We start from the raw sequence: 15631 nt of genomic DNA, 5'->3' as shown, positions 1-15631 counted from the left end.
AGCACAACAACACAGTATATGAATTGGGAAGGCTTTCGATTACTCAAAAAAAAAAAAAAATGATTCCCTTATAGCATCCAGGTGTGGGTGCTACAGGGGCAGCAAAGATTAAGCAGATAGGGCTCTGCTTCCAGGGTGTTCATGATTTTAAAAAGGCACATTTATAAACAGCCATAATGCAACCCAGAAAGGACTAAACACCCGAGAGACGGAGAAAGAGAGAAATAAATGAGGCAAGAGGTCTCCGCACGAAGACACGGGTTAGTCTATCGATTACTTCTCACTGTAATCCCAGGGCAAAGAAAGGAATTCCAACCCAGGAAAGGTCATGCTGGAATACTCGAAGAACACACTGAAATACAGGCGTCGCCCTAAGTCCTTCACGGCCCCTCGCCGGGGACAACATCGCAGAGGAAAGTCTTCAACTGGCTTTCCAGACCCGGAGCTACTGAAAATTGGAAAACCCTCCGCGCGTGAGCGCGTAGAAAAGGCCGGAGGAAACTTGAGAAAGCAGATCACGTAAACGGGCTGCGCACGGCCGGGCCCGCGCCCCCCGCGTCCCCGCCGCCCCCGACCTCCCGCGGCCCGGACGCGCCCCCGAGACCCGCGGCCCCGCGCGCACCCGCTCGCCTCGCCCGGCCGCCTCGTACCGTAGGTTTCGGACATGGCCGTCTGCGACATCTTGGGAGCGGCACCGCCTCTCGCCGGGTCACCGGCTGCAGCTCCGGCCGGGCCGGCGGGCGTGGGGGGCCGGGGTCGTCCTCCGCGCTTCGGTGGGAACGGCGAGCGGCAGGGGAGCGGAGGAGGGAGGGGCCCGCGGTCCCCACGGCAACGGCCGGCCACCCCGCGGCTGCGGCCCTGCCGGACTGCGGGCTCCGCGCAGGCGCACGGCCTCCGCCCCCCGCCGGGCCCGGACGGGGACTGGGAGGAGGAGGAGGAGGAGGAGGAGGACGAGGAGGAGGAGGAGGAAAGGGGGCGCGAGGCCCGGCCCTTCCGTGGTCGCGCGTGCGCACGCAGACCGCGGCGGGGGCGGGGGGGCAGCTGGCCCGGGCCAGGGGCGGGGCCGGGGAGCGCCGGGAGGCGGGGGCGGGGGGCGCCCGGCGCGGGGAGGCGGGGGCTGGAGTGGGAGCACCGGGGTGGGGCAGGGCGCGGACGGAGGGTTGCGGCTGGCCGAGGTCGGGTTGCAGGGGTGGGGAGGGGCCTGCAATCCGCAGGCTTGTGGGGTGACCGAGTGTTGGGGACAGTGGGGTCTAGCTCTTGGGCAGGGACGGCAAAATGCCTGCAGTGGGAAGACAGTCCTGCCGGATTGGCCCTCCGCGGTAAAGACTTTGTCGTCGTCGTCGTTAGCGGCTCGCAGGCAGGAAAAGACTTCTTTAAACTATTATGGTCAACCGGGGAACGTGGTTAATGGGTAACTAGGAGGCGGTAGCCCCAGCTGTCCAGCTAGAAGACCAGCCCCTGTGGCCGAGGAGGCTGGCTTAGCCGGGAAACAGCTTTACGCAGACCTGCCAGGCCCTCTCCTGTAGGGCTAAGCTGGTGTCTGGAGAAAACGGTCAGAACTTAAGGTGCCCTGGTGCTGGAGAGAGTCCCCAGAAGACTGTAGCCATTGGCCCTTCTGCGTCCCATGTTAAGGGAATCTGGCTTACGGGCAGGAAGCATCTCCCGGACCTCAGCTTAGGTTAGGATTCGGTGGCTGGGTATTCTGATTTAAGGCGCAAGGCTGAATTCAGAATCCCCTTCTGCTGGAAGTGCAGAGGTAAATGTTTATTAGGAAGAGAATTTTGGCTGGGAGTTTGCTTGGTCTGAGCATGACCAGAGTCACGTCATATGTCCTAAGGCCCAACCTTATTCAAAAGGTATAGATACTAAAATATGCCTTGGCTAAGCTCGCAAGTAACATGCACTGTGGGGAAAAGGCTAGTAAATACGTTTTTTTCGAGTCCTTTTGGCTCCATCCTCCTCATAAATTGGCATCAGACTTTGACTGAGAACTTTCCCCTCTTCCCCAATGGCCATTTGGCTCTACATTTTACTCTTCTCCCTGATCTTAATAGCAAATAGATATCCTTGCTTCTAAATCACAGAGAAGCCCCATGCTGCAATGTTGTGAGGACTATAATCTAGAATTATTTTGCATATATTTCTTGTTCGGTGGCTGAGATACTTTGTTGCTTTCTTAATTTGGTTTTCTGCATGTTAATTCTGATTTACACTCCTGAGTATAGCAGGCTAATCTGATGGAAACGATTTCCAACGAAAGACAGGGATCCCATTCTTTAAATCTAAGATTTCTGCCTGCCAGAAGCTTTTGTGGCTAAGAAAGAAATCACCGAGTTACAGTGATTGCTTGGGTTATTGATTAAAACTGGACCTCAAGATCTCTGAAACCTGGACAGAGTGGTAGAAATAAAAAAATTAAGCTGCTGTTTCAAAGCTGAGAGACGTTTTCTATTCTGTGGACCATGAACTTAGATCTTTGGGGAAAACTCTTTGTTTTGGAAAAACTACCCAAAGAAATCTAGTTTGCAAATACAGAGGCACATATCACAATTAGAAAAGGAAATACGCAAGAGCTGAGGCTTGAAGGAGCCACATTTTTGGAATAGCAGTGTGGAAGATTCTTTGCATCTCAGTAACTGTGGATCTTTGAGAGAAACCAAATTTCTCCTAAAATCTCTTCGAGACCACCTTTGATTTTGAGGTGCTGTTGATTGTGGAAGGAAAACTTATTGCAAAATTAGTGTTTTCTCCAGTTATTTTCTCCTTTCTTTTCGGGGGGAGGGGGGGTTGTGGTGGAGTAAAAGTAAGTTTCCAAAAGCCTCAGCACACTGGGGATGTGTCCACAGGAAATGAAGGGAGAAAGATTTCTTCCAGAAGATCCACTCCTCCAATGCCTCCTTTACTTTCCTTCTTGCTCCCTGGCAATGCTTCACATGAAATGAGCAATTAGGAATCTCAGGGGGCTGCCGGACTCACAAGGATTCATGTTCTCCAGGACCAGCAGAGGACCACAGGGGTAGGGACAGCGGTCTCTGTAGGGAACAGTGAGCACAGGTGGACAATGACTGAAGGGGCCTTTTGGACTCCTAGGCAAGGGTTGGACCGAGACCAGTGGTCCAGTCCCATGGAGTGGAGCCCTAAAAAGGCTTAGGAATGAGAATCCAGCATAGCCTTGATGGCCCAGAAAGTAATGGCATTGGGAATGAAGGAAATGGCATCCTTGGTGGAGCTAGGCTTGGTGGAGAGCACTGGTTACAGCCTATGTGGTTTGGTGACTTTACTTGATGGCTGGAGTTGAAGAACACGAGCCAACTTATGTCTGGGTCCTTGAAGACTCAGAAATATCTTGGTGTTACTTTAAGAAGGGCACCTGGGTGGCTTAGTCGGTTAAGCGTCTGACTCTTGATTTTGGCTCAAGTCATGGTCTCATGGTCGTGAGATCGAGCCCCTTGTCAGGCTCCGTGGTGAGCGTGGAGCCTGCTTAAGATTCTCTCTCTCTTTCCCTCTGCCCCTCTCGCCTGCCTCCCCTGCTTGCATGCTCTCTCAAATAAAATTAAAAAAAAAAAAAAAAACGACAACAAAAAGAAGGACCCAGGTTCTGCCCAGGTAGGTAGAGGCTTGAAAAGGTGACCTCAGTTAAACACCCAGGCTGGTGACACCTGTGACCTGTAACTCTTCAGGTTGAACGAGACCTCAGAGGCCACTAGACCAGTTTGCTCTCCAGGGCCGAACAAGACTACCACATCTCTCATTGGACACGCCTGTTGTTCGGGAATATGCAGTCAGGATGGGCTAAATTATGTGCAGTGACAAAGATCTCCCAACATGCCTATGACTGACACAATGGCGTTCATCTCTCAGACCACCTGCCCCACTCATGGTGCAGACTCAGCTCCGCGTGAGCACCCATAGACCCAGGCTGACCCAAGTCTCGGATAAACACACGCTCCCACCATTACCCAGGCAGGAGAAGGAACCGGCACCGATTGTGCATCCGCTCCTGAAGATTCCATCGGGAATGGATAGAATCGTTTCCATTTATGTTTCATGGGCCAAAGCAAGTGACGTGCCCACACCTGATTTCGAAGAGGGTGGGGGGTACCACATTGTATGTCCCAGAAGGAACGGAGAAGAGGGTGTATTTGGAAAGATGTGATGACCACCACAGGGCTTTGTACCTGTCGAGGCAGCTCGGTCTGCTCTGGTTTGAAACAACTTTGTTGAAGTGTATTTGAAGTACACAAGTGATGACTTTTGGTATAGGTGTCTACCCATGCTTGTGCCACTGGGATGTCACTACTGTGGGCCTTTTCAGTGGAGACATTTTCTACGATTCCATTTTATCTTCTTTGTTGCTGATTAGGAATACCTTCTTGGAAGGTTATCTTAGTGGCTGTTTTAGGGTTCATGGTACAGGTTTTTCACTTGTCACAGTCCACCTTCAAGTGCCATGCCATTTTATGCAGAGTATGAGAACCTGGTACCGCGTATGAATGGAGTCAAACAGTATCTGTCCTTTTGTGACTGGTTTCTTTCACTTAACATAATGTCCTTAGGGTTCATCCATGTTGTACATGTGTCAGAATTTCCTTCCTTTTCGAGAATGAATAATGTTCCTGTGTGTGTGTATGTACATTCTATGTGTGTGTATGAGATCTATAAAACACGCATACACATATGCGTTTCCAGAAAATTCTGGAATAGTTTCCAGAAAATTCTGTCCTCAATCGATTTAAATAAATACTTCCATGTATCCACCTAGTTACTATGTGTAGCACTCTTCCATCCCTTGTGTGGATTCAGATTCCATGGGGTATCATTTCCTTTCTGCTGGAAGTAATTCTCTTTGCAGATCCTGAAGGGCAGGTCTGCTGGGAATGAATTGTTTCTGCTTTCATATATCTAAAAATATCTTTATTTCACTTCTATTTTGAGTGATGTTTTTCTTAAGTTTAGATTTCTCAGAAGTTTTTTTTTTTTTCTTTTTTTCCTTCTAACACAGTGTTTTCTGGCTTATATTGTTTCTGATAAGTCTGTGGCCATTCTTGATCCCTTTGTATGCATTGGGGTTTTTTTTTTTTTTAAATCTCTGCCTTTTTGAAAGATGCTATCTTTTTTTTTTTTTTAATTTTTAACATTTATTTCTTATTGAGAGACAGAAAGAGACAGACCGTGAGCAGGGGAGGCGCAGAGGGAGAGGGAGACACTGAATCGGAAGCAGGCTCCAGGCTCTGAGCTGTCAGCACAGAGCCTGACGCGGGGCTCCATCTCATGGACTGTGAGATCGCGACCTGAGCCGAAGTCGGACGCTTAACCGACGGAGCCACCCAGGCGCCCCTAAAGATGCTGTCTTTATTACCAGTGTTTGCATTTTTGTATGGGGTGCTCCAATGTGATTTCATGTGGTTTTCTTCCTAGTTCTTGTCCTCACGTTCCATTAAGCTCCTTTGGTCTGTGAATTTATAGTTTTTATCGGAGTTGGTTTGTTTTTTTTCAGCCATTATTTCTTCAAATGTCTCTTCTGCCCCTCCCTCTCTTCTCTTTTGGTGACTCCATTGTACATCTATCGGGCCATGTGAATTTATCCCACAGGTAACTGATGCTCTGTTCATTTTTTGCCAACCTTTTCTCTTTCTCTGTGTCATTTTAGATCACTTCCACTGCCATGTCTTTAAGTTCGCTAATCTTTTCTGCGATATTTACTCTGTTAATCCTATCCAGTGTGTTTTCCCTTTCAGACGTTGTAATTTCATTTTTAGAAGTTCCATTTGCATATATGCCTATCATGTTCAGTACTTATTCTCATTTTCTCCTTTAGCTTCTTGAGCGTATAGAATGTGTTATAATAATGCTCTTAACGTCATTTTCTACTAATGTTATCATCTGAGGAATTTCTGACACAGTTCCCCTTGATTGTTGTAGGTGGTGTTTTCCTGCTTTACGTGCCAGGTAATTTTTGATTAGATGCCAGACATTGAGGAGTTTACTTTGTTTCATTGTATGTATAATATATAAGGTTTAGGAATTCTTCTGGGCTTTGTGTGTGTGCTGGGGATTGATGTAAAAATTAGAGGGGATCCTTTTTTTTTTTTTAATCTTTATTTATTTTGAGAGAGACAGAGGGAAAGAAAGAAAGAAAGAAAGAGCAAGTGCAGGAGGGGCAGAGAGAGAGGGAGAGAGAATCTCAAGCAGACCCTGTACTGTCAGCCCAGCGCCCCACCTCACAGACCATTAGATCATGACCTGAGCTGAAATCAAGAGTCAGACACTTAACCAACTGAGCCACCCAGGCGCCCTTAGACGTGATTCTACCTGGCCCTGGGTACTTCCCCCAGGTGCCTGCACCCATCAGTAGGTGAGGGCTGGAAGGGAACCCTTTCAAATCTCTGGTGCTATGTCTCTGCACAGCTCCCTCCTTCCCTTACTGGGCCCTGAGGACCCTAGCTACCTCTCAGCCTCCATGGCCTCCCAGCACCATCTCCCGAGCTCAGGGAGTGCTACCTTCTCCTCCCGTGTCCAATTCACTTACTCATTAGTGGATCTCATCCAGCTGCAAAGGCCTTAAATACCGTCTAAAGTTGATGCTTCCAAGTTCTCTCTTGCCTGGGCTCCTACATACAGTTGTTCATTTGCTACCTTCACTTGAACGTTTGTTAGGCTTCTTCACACTAAAAGAATAAAAAGCAAACATCCAAATTCCTCAACCGAACTTGTGCAATCTTTCCTATCTCAGTTAAGTGGCAGTTTGTGCCGGACAAAATCTTGATTTCCTCCTTGACTCCTCACTGTCACTAATGCCTACGTTTGGTCCATTAGCAAGTTTTCTGCCTTCAAGACATCCAGAACATGGCCACTTTACCCCTGTGTCGTTCCCTCTTGGTCCAAGCCTGCGTCACCTCTCTCTGCATTATGCTCCTAACTGGCCTTCCTGCTTCTGTCCTTGTCTCCTGGCAGTCGGTTCTCTACGCAGCTGCCAGAGCGATCCCAGTGAATGTAAGTAAACAAAAACAAAAGCAAGAAGAACAATACCGCTTTAAAGGCAGCCAGGGTTGGGGGCAGGTGGGTGGGTGGAGAAGGAGGGAAGGGAAATGTAAGTTCCATCCTGCCACTCTGCTCAAAACCCTTCATCTTACCTACCCTGGCTTGAAAGATCGTCTATGGTCTCCCAACTTCTCTCCTTCCACTCTCACACTTAGTCTCTTATCTCTGCTCACATAGGCCTTCTTGTGTTTTGAACCCATCAAGAAGATTTTGGCCTCAGGGCCTTTGCACGAGCCCTTTCCTTTGCCTGGAATGCTCTTGTCCCAGATCTCTACATGGCTTGTGCCCTGGTGGCCTTTATGTTTTCTGCTTATATGGCACTTCATCTGTGAGGCCTTCCCTTTCAGAACAGTGATCCCTCTTCCCCCGCCCCCCCCCCCCCCCGCACAGCATTTCATACACTCCTTACTTCGGGTGCCCCCTCATAGCATTTACCACCACCTAACACATATATCATTTATTAGTATGTTGTCTACTCTACCTCTAGATGGCACGGTCTATAAGAGAAGGGGTTGTATCTCTCTTATTCTCAGGTCTGTCCTCGTGCCCAAAATAGCATTTGGTGGGGCACCTGGATATCTCAGCTGGTTAAGCACCCAACTCTTGATTTCAGCTCCGGTCACCATCTCAGTTTCGTGAGTTCAAGCCCCACGTTGGATTCTGTGCTGACAGCACGGAGCCTGCTTGAGATTCTCCTGCTTCACACGTATTATTGCAAAACCTGCTTCTTACTACAGACTCATGAGATGTTATCCTATTTTGTAGATGAGGAAACAAAGGTGCGGGTGCATTATATAGTCTGCCCCAATTCTCAGGGCTAATGTGTGTCAATGTTTGGAGTTTTCTCTAAACCCACACTGAACTAGACACCTCTCCTGTTCATCGATAGTGTGTAACAGGGAAGAAAATGCAGTATAAAAACATCCCAAACAAGCGTGACTTCACAAGGCATCAAACTGTTCAATGGAAGGGAACCTATGGAAAATAGTGCCCTTGGGGTCTTGCCCTGTACTGGATGCTTTATGTAACTTCCCTGACCGTCTCCTGACAAGGTGGTTTTCCTCACCCTCCTTGTATAGTTGAGGATGGCTCCAGGCCAGGGTTTTTTTTTTTTTTTTTTTTTTTTTTTTACTGCACTATGATGCTAAATAAAGACGGAGACAGGAGTGGGAAAGTGTTTCCTGGAGAAAAAAATTCCCTGAGCACCTCTATAAATTAAGCATAAGCTCAAGCTAGCTCTAAGCTAGAACATGAACCCTGAAGGTCACATCCAATTCTCCAGTACTCCACTCAAGTCTCTGAACCTGTTTCTAAAGGCAAACAGACTTGTGTTTACCCAACAAGAATATACTGCAAATGTTCCGTGTAACAGTATGAAAGGTAGAGGCTAGAGCTGTGGGCACAGTGCTTAGTTCGGTGACGTAATAGTCCCTCACCTTCACCTTTTAATTTGAAAGTTACCAGCAAATCTTCTTAGTTCTAATGGGAATGCTTCTCTGCTTATTTCTGCATTTAACAACATTGATACTCAGAGATTTTTTTTTCTGAGTCCTTTTGATTTTTGTTCTGCATTCAGTAAAGAGGGTTTTCTGGTTCTTCTTTTCTTTTAATCATGTTTTAAAACTTTTTTAAATGTTTATTTGTTTTTAACACACACAGAGAGAGAGAGAGAGAGAGAGAGAGAGCGAGCACATGAGCAGGGGAGGGGCAGAGAGAGGGAGACACAGAATAGGAAGCAGGCTCCAGGCTCTGAGCTGCCAGCACAGAGCCCAAAGCAGGACTCGAACTCACGGAATGTGAGATCATGACCTGAGCTCAACCGACTTGAGCCACCCAGGCACCCCTCTTTTTTTTTTTTTTTAATTTTTTTAAATTTATTTTTGAGACAGAGAGAGAGACAGAGCATGAATGGGGGAGGGTCAGAGAGAGGGAGACACAGAATCTGAAACAGGCTCCGGGCTCTGAGCTGTCAGCACAGGGGCCCGATGCGGGGCTCGAGCTCACGGACCGCGAGATCGTGACCTGAGCCGAAGTCGGACACTCAACCGACTGAGCCACCCAGGCGCCCCTCAGGCACCCCTCTTTTAATCATGTTTTAGAGCTCAGATTAACTATCCGACTGAGGATACTAGAATACATGTGTTTTCTTCCCATTTTCTGTTAAAACTACAATTATCTTTGTTTTATTTTTCCATTTCTTTTCTAAATCTTTAGATCTAAACTTTTCTACACATTTTGAATCAACTGGCCTATTTCCAGTCTGGTTTCTTGTTAAAAAGATTGTAGGGGCGTCTGAGTGGCCCAGTCAGTTAAGCATCCGACTTCGGCTCAGGTCATGATCTCGTGGACCGTGAGTTCAAGCCCCACGTTGGGCTCTATGCTGACAGCTCAGAGCCTGGAGCCTGCTTCAGATTCTGTGTCCCCCCCCCCACCCCCCTCCTCCCCCACCCATGCTCTGTTTCACTCTGTCTCTCAAAAAGAAATAAATGTTAAAATTTTTTTTTTCAAAAAAAGATTGCAAAATGAGTGGTTTTTGTTTTTGTTTTTGGATTTTCCTCCTGATTACCAAATATGTTTAGCCAGAACTTTATGTTATGAGCTGATTTGTTTACTTTAATCAGCTTTATTGAGGTATAATTTATATACAGTAAAATTCAACAATTTTAACTATGCGATTCCGTAAGTTTTGACAAATTATACGTAGTTGTGTGACAAAAGACAACACAATCTTGATAGAGAACCTTTATGTATTTATTTTTTTAAATGTTTTTTATTTATTTTTGAGACAGAGAGAGACAGAGCATGAACGGGGGAGGGGCAGAGAGAGAGGGAGACACAGAATCGGAAGCAGGCTCCAGGGCCTGAGCCATCAGCCCAGAGCCCGACACGGGGCTCGAACTCAGGGACCGCGAGATCGTGACCTGAGCCGAAGTCGGCCGCTTAACCGACTGAGCCACCCAGGCACCCCTTGATATAGAACCTTTATATCCCCCGCAAACTTCTTCCACGTCCCTTTGCAATGCCTTCTGGGCTGACGTAGGAAGCTTTGATAGAGGATTACTGGCTGTCACATGAGAAAATATGTCGTATGAGATTGGGTAGGGATTTCCCATTGCAGAGACTAACCACGGTTTCCTCTGACTGCAGACATCTTGACAGACTGTCCTTCTCCCTCTTTTAATCGCCTTTGTGTTTGCTGCTCTCTGAGCCCAAACAGCAGTCAATACCGTTTCCATCCAACAGCTGGGTGAAGTGTGCTTCTTCTTTTTAAAAAAAAAAAAAAAAAAAAAAAATGTTTATTCCTTCCTGAGAGAGAGAGAGACAGAGACAGAGACAGAGCATGAGTGGGGGGAAGGGCAGAGAGAGAGAGGGAGACACAGAATCTGAAGCAGGCTCCAGGCTCTGAGCTGGCAGCATAGAGCCCGACGCAGGGCTCGAACTCACGGACCGTGAGATCGTGACCTGAGCCAAGATCAAGAGTTGGACACTTGACCTTGACTCAAAGACTTACCCTCGATCCTCTGTTGAGGTGGTGAATCTCCTTAAAAGCACAGTCTGGTTTCTTTCTTTCTTTTCCTCTGCTTGCCCCCATAATTTAGCAAGAGTCCCGGATTCACCAGGCAAGGAGTTTGTCTCTGACACTAGAATGTAAACTCTCTGAGTGCAGAGACTTGACCTTCATTGTTCTCACTCTTTTCCCCCCTCTAGCACCTGCCCTAGTGCCAGGCACATTTTAGGTGCCTCAAAGTATTTGTGGAATTGAATGAGTGAATGAATGAATGAATGAACAAATGAATGCTGTTACCACCCGTAAACAGCAGAGCTGACTGTGGAGAATATATGGAGCCTTTAAACCATTTCAGACGAGCCCATGTTAAGGCTGTGTGGAGGCTAAGTGCCAGAGTACCAAGGAACAGGTGAATCACTTAGGGGTAGGAATCAGAGATTGTTTTTACTGAGGCTCTTTCTATGGGTTTTCCTTCCAGCCTCCTTTGTTTGCTCAGCCTAGAAGGCTTCACACCGTGTTTGAGTCAAGAGGCGTCTTTCCTCTCTACTGAGCTTAAAGGAATGGAAATTTTGTTTGCAGGAGAAGTGGTTTCGGAACTTGAGGGGCTCTGTGGGAACAAATATGCAATGGGGGTGTGGGAACAAGGTGGCTGGAGCATGTGTCTGAATGGAAGAAGGGGTGGAGTGATGGGGTCCACAAGGAAGTGGTGGCCTAATGCAGACTCTTCTTGGCCAGATTTGCTTAGCATTGAAAATTAGCTCAGAGATGCAAGGTTGGTCCATCCCTGGAAGGGTGGCCATCTTACTCTTCAACTTATTTTTTCACGAGTGGTTTCACTTGAATCTTGGATTCAGTGGGAGCTTCTGGCCCCTCTAATTGAGCTTTTCTGGAATCCCCAGAGGGTGCCCCATGGTAAGGACACTGAGGAGCTACTTCTCTCTTCCTGAAAAATCTACCAGCACAGGGCAGATCCACTGCTACACGACGGGAACAGTGAGTTTTGAAGCTGCTTGGAAATCATCGTTGGGAAATCAGGAAATCTTTGAATCTCTCTGGGCTGTCCTATTTGAAGATCCTGATCTAAGGAACAGAATGAAGATGGGGCGCCTGGGTGGCTCAGTCGGTTGAGCGTCCAACTCTTGATTTCGGCTCGCGTCATGATCTGGTGGCGGGCTCCGTGTTGATGGCAGGTCCTGCTTGGGATTTCCTCCCCGCCTCCACCTCTCTGCCCTTTCCCCGCTCATGCACACACTCTCAAAATAAATAAACTTAGGAAAAAAAAAAAAAAAGTTGAGGAACAAATTCAGCGAGGGATTTAATAAGAGCGCAGGTATTTTTGTTACTTTCTTGGTCAAGTGGTGCCCCCTTGTGGTACTTCGATGTACTCTCCAGGAACCTTGGCTCTGGCAACGCAAGACCGCAGCAGCAAGGATTACTTCTGGTTTAGGCCTAGTCTGATGGTTCTCTGTGGATTGTCTATTAGGCAAGAATGTAATTTATGACAGTGGTGTGGGCTAATTTGTGACCTCCCCAGAAAAGATATGTTGAAGTCCTAACCCCTGATACCTGTGGACGTGAGCTTATTTGAAAACAGGGTCTTTGCGCATATAATTAAGAAGTAAGTTAAGATCAGGCCAGGAGAGTGGGCTCTTAAATCCAATATGGCTGCTGTCCTTCTATAAGAGGAGAGGGACACAGGGGAGGAGAAGGCTACGTGAGAAGGGAGGCAGAGACTGAAGTGACGCAGCTCTGAGCCAAGGAACACGCAAGTTTGTCAGCCTCACCAGAAGCTCGGGCAGGGACAAGGAACAGATCTCCCTCAGAGCTTCCGGAAGGAACCAATTGGGTGGACACTTTGATTTTGCCTCTAGAGCTGTGAGAGAGTAAGTGTCTGCCCGTTTGACATTTCTTTGTGCTTCGTTGTTATGACGGCCTCAGCGAGCTAATGCAGAGAGAGTCTGGGATTCTGAGTCAGGACCCCAGCTACCACTTAACAACTTGTGTGACCGTGGACAAATCACTTCAGTGTCTCTGAGCCTCAATTTTATCAATCGCCAATGGAAACATGCAAAAGTAAGAGTTCCCCTACCCCAAGGTTCCTGTGAGGGTGAAGGGTGATCATGTATGTAAGCACATTTTGTTCACGGTAGAGCACTGTGAAAATGTGATGTTATTATGTAGCAAGAGGTAGTATAGTGCAGTGGCTGAGATCTAGGCCCTGCAGTTCGTTTTCCTGGGTCCACATGTAGAATGTCAAGGATGACTCTTAAATACAGAGAACAAACTGAGGGTGGGTGGGGAGAGAGGGGAAAATGGGCGATGGGCATTGAGAAGGGCACTTGTTGGAATGAGCACCCTGTGTTGAATGCAAGCCAATCTGACAATAAGTTATATATATATATATATATATATATATATATATATATATATATATATATATATTTTTTTTTTTTTTTTTTTTAAAGAGAATATCAAGAAGGAGAATATCATGAAAACTTGATTCCCAAATGAGCCAAAGGCAGTGATGCCCAGGAATGGAGCTGGAATGCATTAGAGGGATCAGAAAATGGTTAGTCTGCAACAAATTACCCCAAAGTGTACTGTCTCCAAACAATGAACGTTTATTATTTCACACAGGGCCTGTGGGTCAAGAATCTGGAGCAATTTAACTGGGTGCTTCTGGTTTGGGGTTTTTTATGAGGATGCACTCAAGAAGCTGGCTGGGACCGGGGGTGGAGGGGACCCACTTCCAAGATGGCGCTCTCATCTGGCTGTTGGCAGGAGGCCTCAGTCCTAACTTACCATGTGGTCCTCTCCATGGGTCACCTCGAGTATTTTCACGATATTCCATCTCCTCATTCCTCCAACCCCCGCCCCCGCCTGCTCCCCTCACCACGTTCTTCCCTTCAGCAGTGGTTCTTGACCGTTTTTTGTGCCTCAGACCCCCTGAGCTCTAAAGAGGACTAGGGGACCCTCCTCCAGTAAAGCACACATACAATTACACAGACTACTATCCTAGATCGAATTTCAAGAGGTTCTAAGGTCATGGTCCACAGAGATCTTTGTAAAACACAAATATAATTATGTAACTCCCTGTTTAAAATCTTTCCGTGACCCCTATTGCCTGCCGGATCAAACATTGGTTACAGTGTGGCAATCTGACTTCAGCTGACTTTTAGTAACAGTGACCACAACATTAGCATATTGAGTGTCTCCTGGGTGGTAGGCACTTTACGTACTCTTTCTAATCCTTAGAAGAACCCTGCAAGGAGTGAGTTTTATCCTTCACACTTTGGAGATAAGAAATGTCTCAGAGATGAGATGTAGAGGGTCCAAGACCCCACTGAGTTTCTTGTGATTCTAAAGCAGGTGTCCCTCTGTCAGCCTCACTGCCCCACTCTGTGTCCCGTCTGTGGCTGGACACACTTCACACTCCTTACTCTGGTGCTTCCGAATGACTGGTAATTTCCAGACATTCTGTGGGTTTCTGCACAGGGTAGTTTTCCCTTCCTCAGAGTTCTTTCCTCTCCTGTCACCGTCTGTCTTCTCCAAACCTCCTCCATCATCATTGTGCTCTGGTACCCTGTTCTTTCTTTAAGACTCAGGGTGTCGCTTCTTTTATGAAGTTTTCTGTGGACGTCCCAGTCAACGCCGGCAGTCCAGCCATCCCTTCCTAGTGGCCCTTGACACATTCCACAATGATCACTGGGCCGGGCTGTGATTTCTAATCTCTTTGCCTCTCTGCTATCACTAGACCAATTCCTTGGTGGGTATCAGGCATCTCTCTAACCTTTTTCTCTCTCCCCAGCACTTGGCACAGAATGGCTGCTTGATGTGCATTCGTTGAGGGAGAGAAGGAATGAATGAGTGAGTGGATGAATGAATGGCATTTTCCGCAAGGAAACGTACATCAGCATGTAAATCACCTGGCTTTTGAATACACGTGGCAGGAGCTTCAGCAGTTCCTGGGGCGTCAGCAGTTTCTGGAATGTCTCCAGTAAGCCAGGGGTGGCAGGGAGATGCTGCTTCTTTTGTAACATTTTAGTGCCTAAAGGGAGAAGCCACCAAGCTTCTTTTGCCTGCTGGTGGTAGCCATTTGTCCCCTTTTAACAAAAAGGGAGTCTGAGGTTCCGAAAATTACAGTGTCTTTACCAGATGTCCGATCATCTAAGACTCTGCCGACTGGCGACCAGGATCCAGATGCCCTGAGCCCGTGTACTGGCTTGTTTTCCCGAAACATACTATGCTTCATATGGGAAAAGTGAAAACCCCCTTTGAGAACTTGTGAAGGCCCCACTCATCTGGGGAACCTGCCTGCATGTTAAGGAAACAAGCAGTTGTTTCGATATGGTTCCATTTTAATAAGAAAAATGTAAATATGTGTGTACAAATATGTATATGGTAAAAGCAGGTGCATCAACATGGTAATAATTGTGATTTCCGGGGGGAGCGGGATTTTGAACTGTTTTTCTTTTCTCTTTTTATTTATGTTTTCCAATTTTTGTGTAAGGTGTATGAATCGCTTATGTGATTTAAACATTTTTCTAGGGGCGCCTGGGTGGCTGGGTCGGTTGAGCATCCGACTTCGGCTCAGGTCACGATCTCGCGGTCCGTGAGTTCGAGCCCCGCATCAGGCTCTGGGCTGACGGCTCAGAGCCTGGAGCCTGTTTCAGATTCTGTGTCTCCCTCTCTCTCTGCCCCTCCCCCGTTCATGCTCTGTCTCTCTCTGTCTCAAAAATAAATAAACGTTAAAAAAAAAATTAAAAATTTTTCTAGGTGTCCAAATGATAATGACTGCAATAAGGTAAGGTCTCATTGTAATTTGTGACTTCTCTTTCTTAATACAGATAAAATCACACATAGTCTGCACCTAACATAGGAAATGGTTTCTAGAGCAGCAGAAGGTCCAGGCGACTCTGGTATGCACCGTTTTACCTTGAAGGCATCTTCTATCAAGGTTTATATTTATAAATGTTCAGTTCAGTGAAATAGTTGACTTGGGTGCTTATTATTATTATTATTATTATTATTATTATTATTATTATTTAGCTCTAATGTCTTCAAAGAATGTCAGGAAGCCCA

The 15631-nt window shown here is 47.0% G+C and overlaps 1 protein-coding gene across 2 annotated transcripts in view; it reads right to left on the bottom strand.

Moving 5' to 3' along the window:
• The window catches only part of RAB4A (RAB4A, member RAS oncogene family), a 45499-nt gene extending 44529 nt beyond the window's left edge, over positions 1 to 970 (bottom strand). Inside the window, exon 1 of one of the 2 annotated variants that reach the window (XM_019419080.2) lies at positions 651 to 970. In XM_019419080.2, coding sequence (XP_019274625.1) covers positions 651 to 681 — 31 coding nt within the window. In that variant the 5' untranslated portion in view covers positions 682 to 970. The remainder of the gene's footprint in view (positions 1 to 650) is intronic. The other variant, XM_019419079.2, reaches the window with a different exon arrangement.
• Positions 971 to 15631: the final 14661 nt, after the last annotated feature.

Source organism: Panthera pardus, unplaced genomic scaffold, assembly GCF_024362965.1.
Source record: "Panthera pardus isolate Hobbes unplaced genomic scaffold, ASM2436296v1 HiC_scaffold_22, whole genome shotgun sequence".
NCBI classification, from domain to species: domain Eukaryota; kingdom Metazoa; phylum Chordata; class Mammalia; order Carnivora; family Felidae; genus Panthera; species Panthera pardus.
This window is presented reverse-complemented; position numbering and strand designations above follow the sequence as displayed.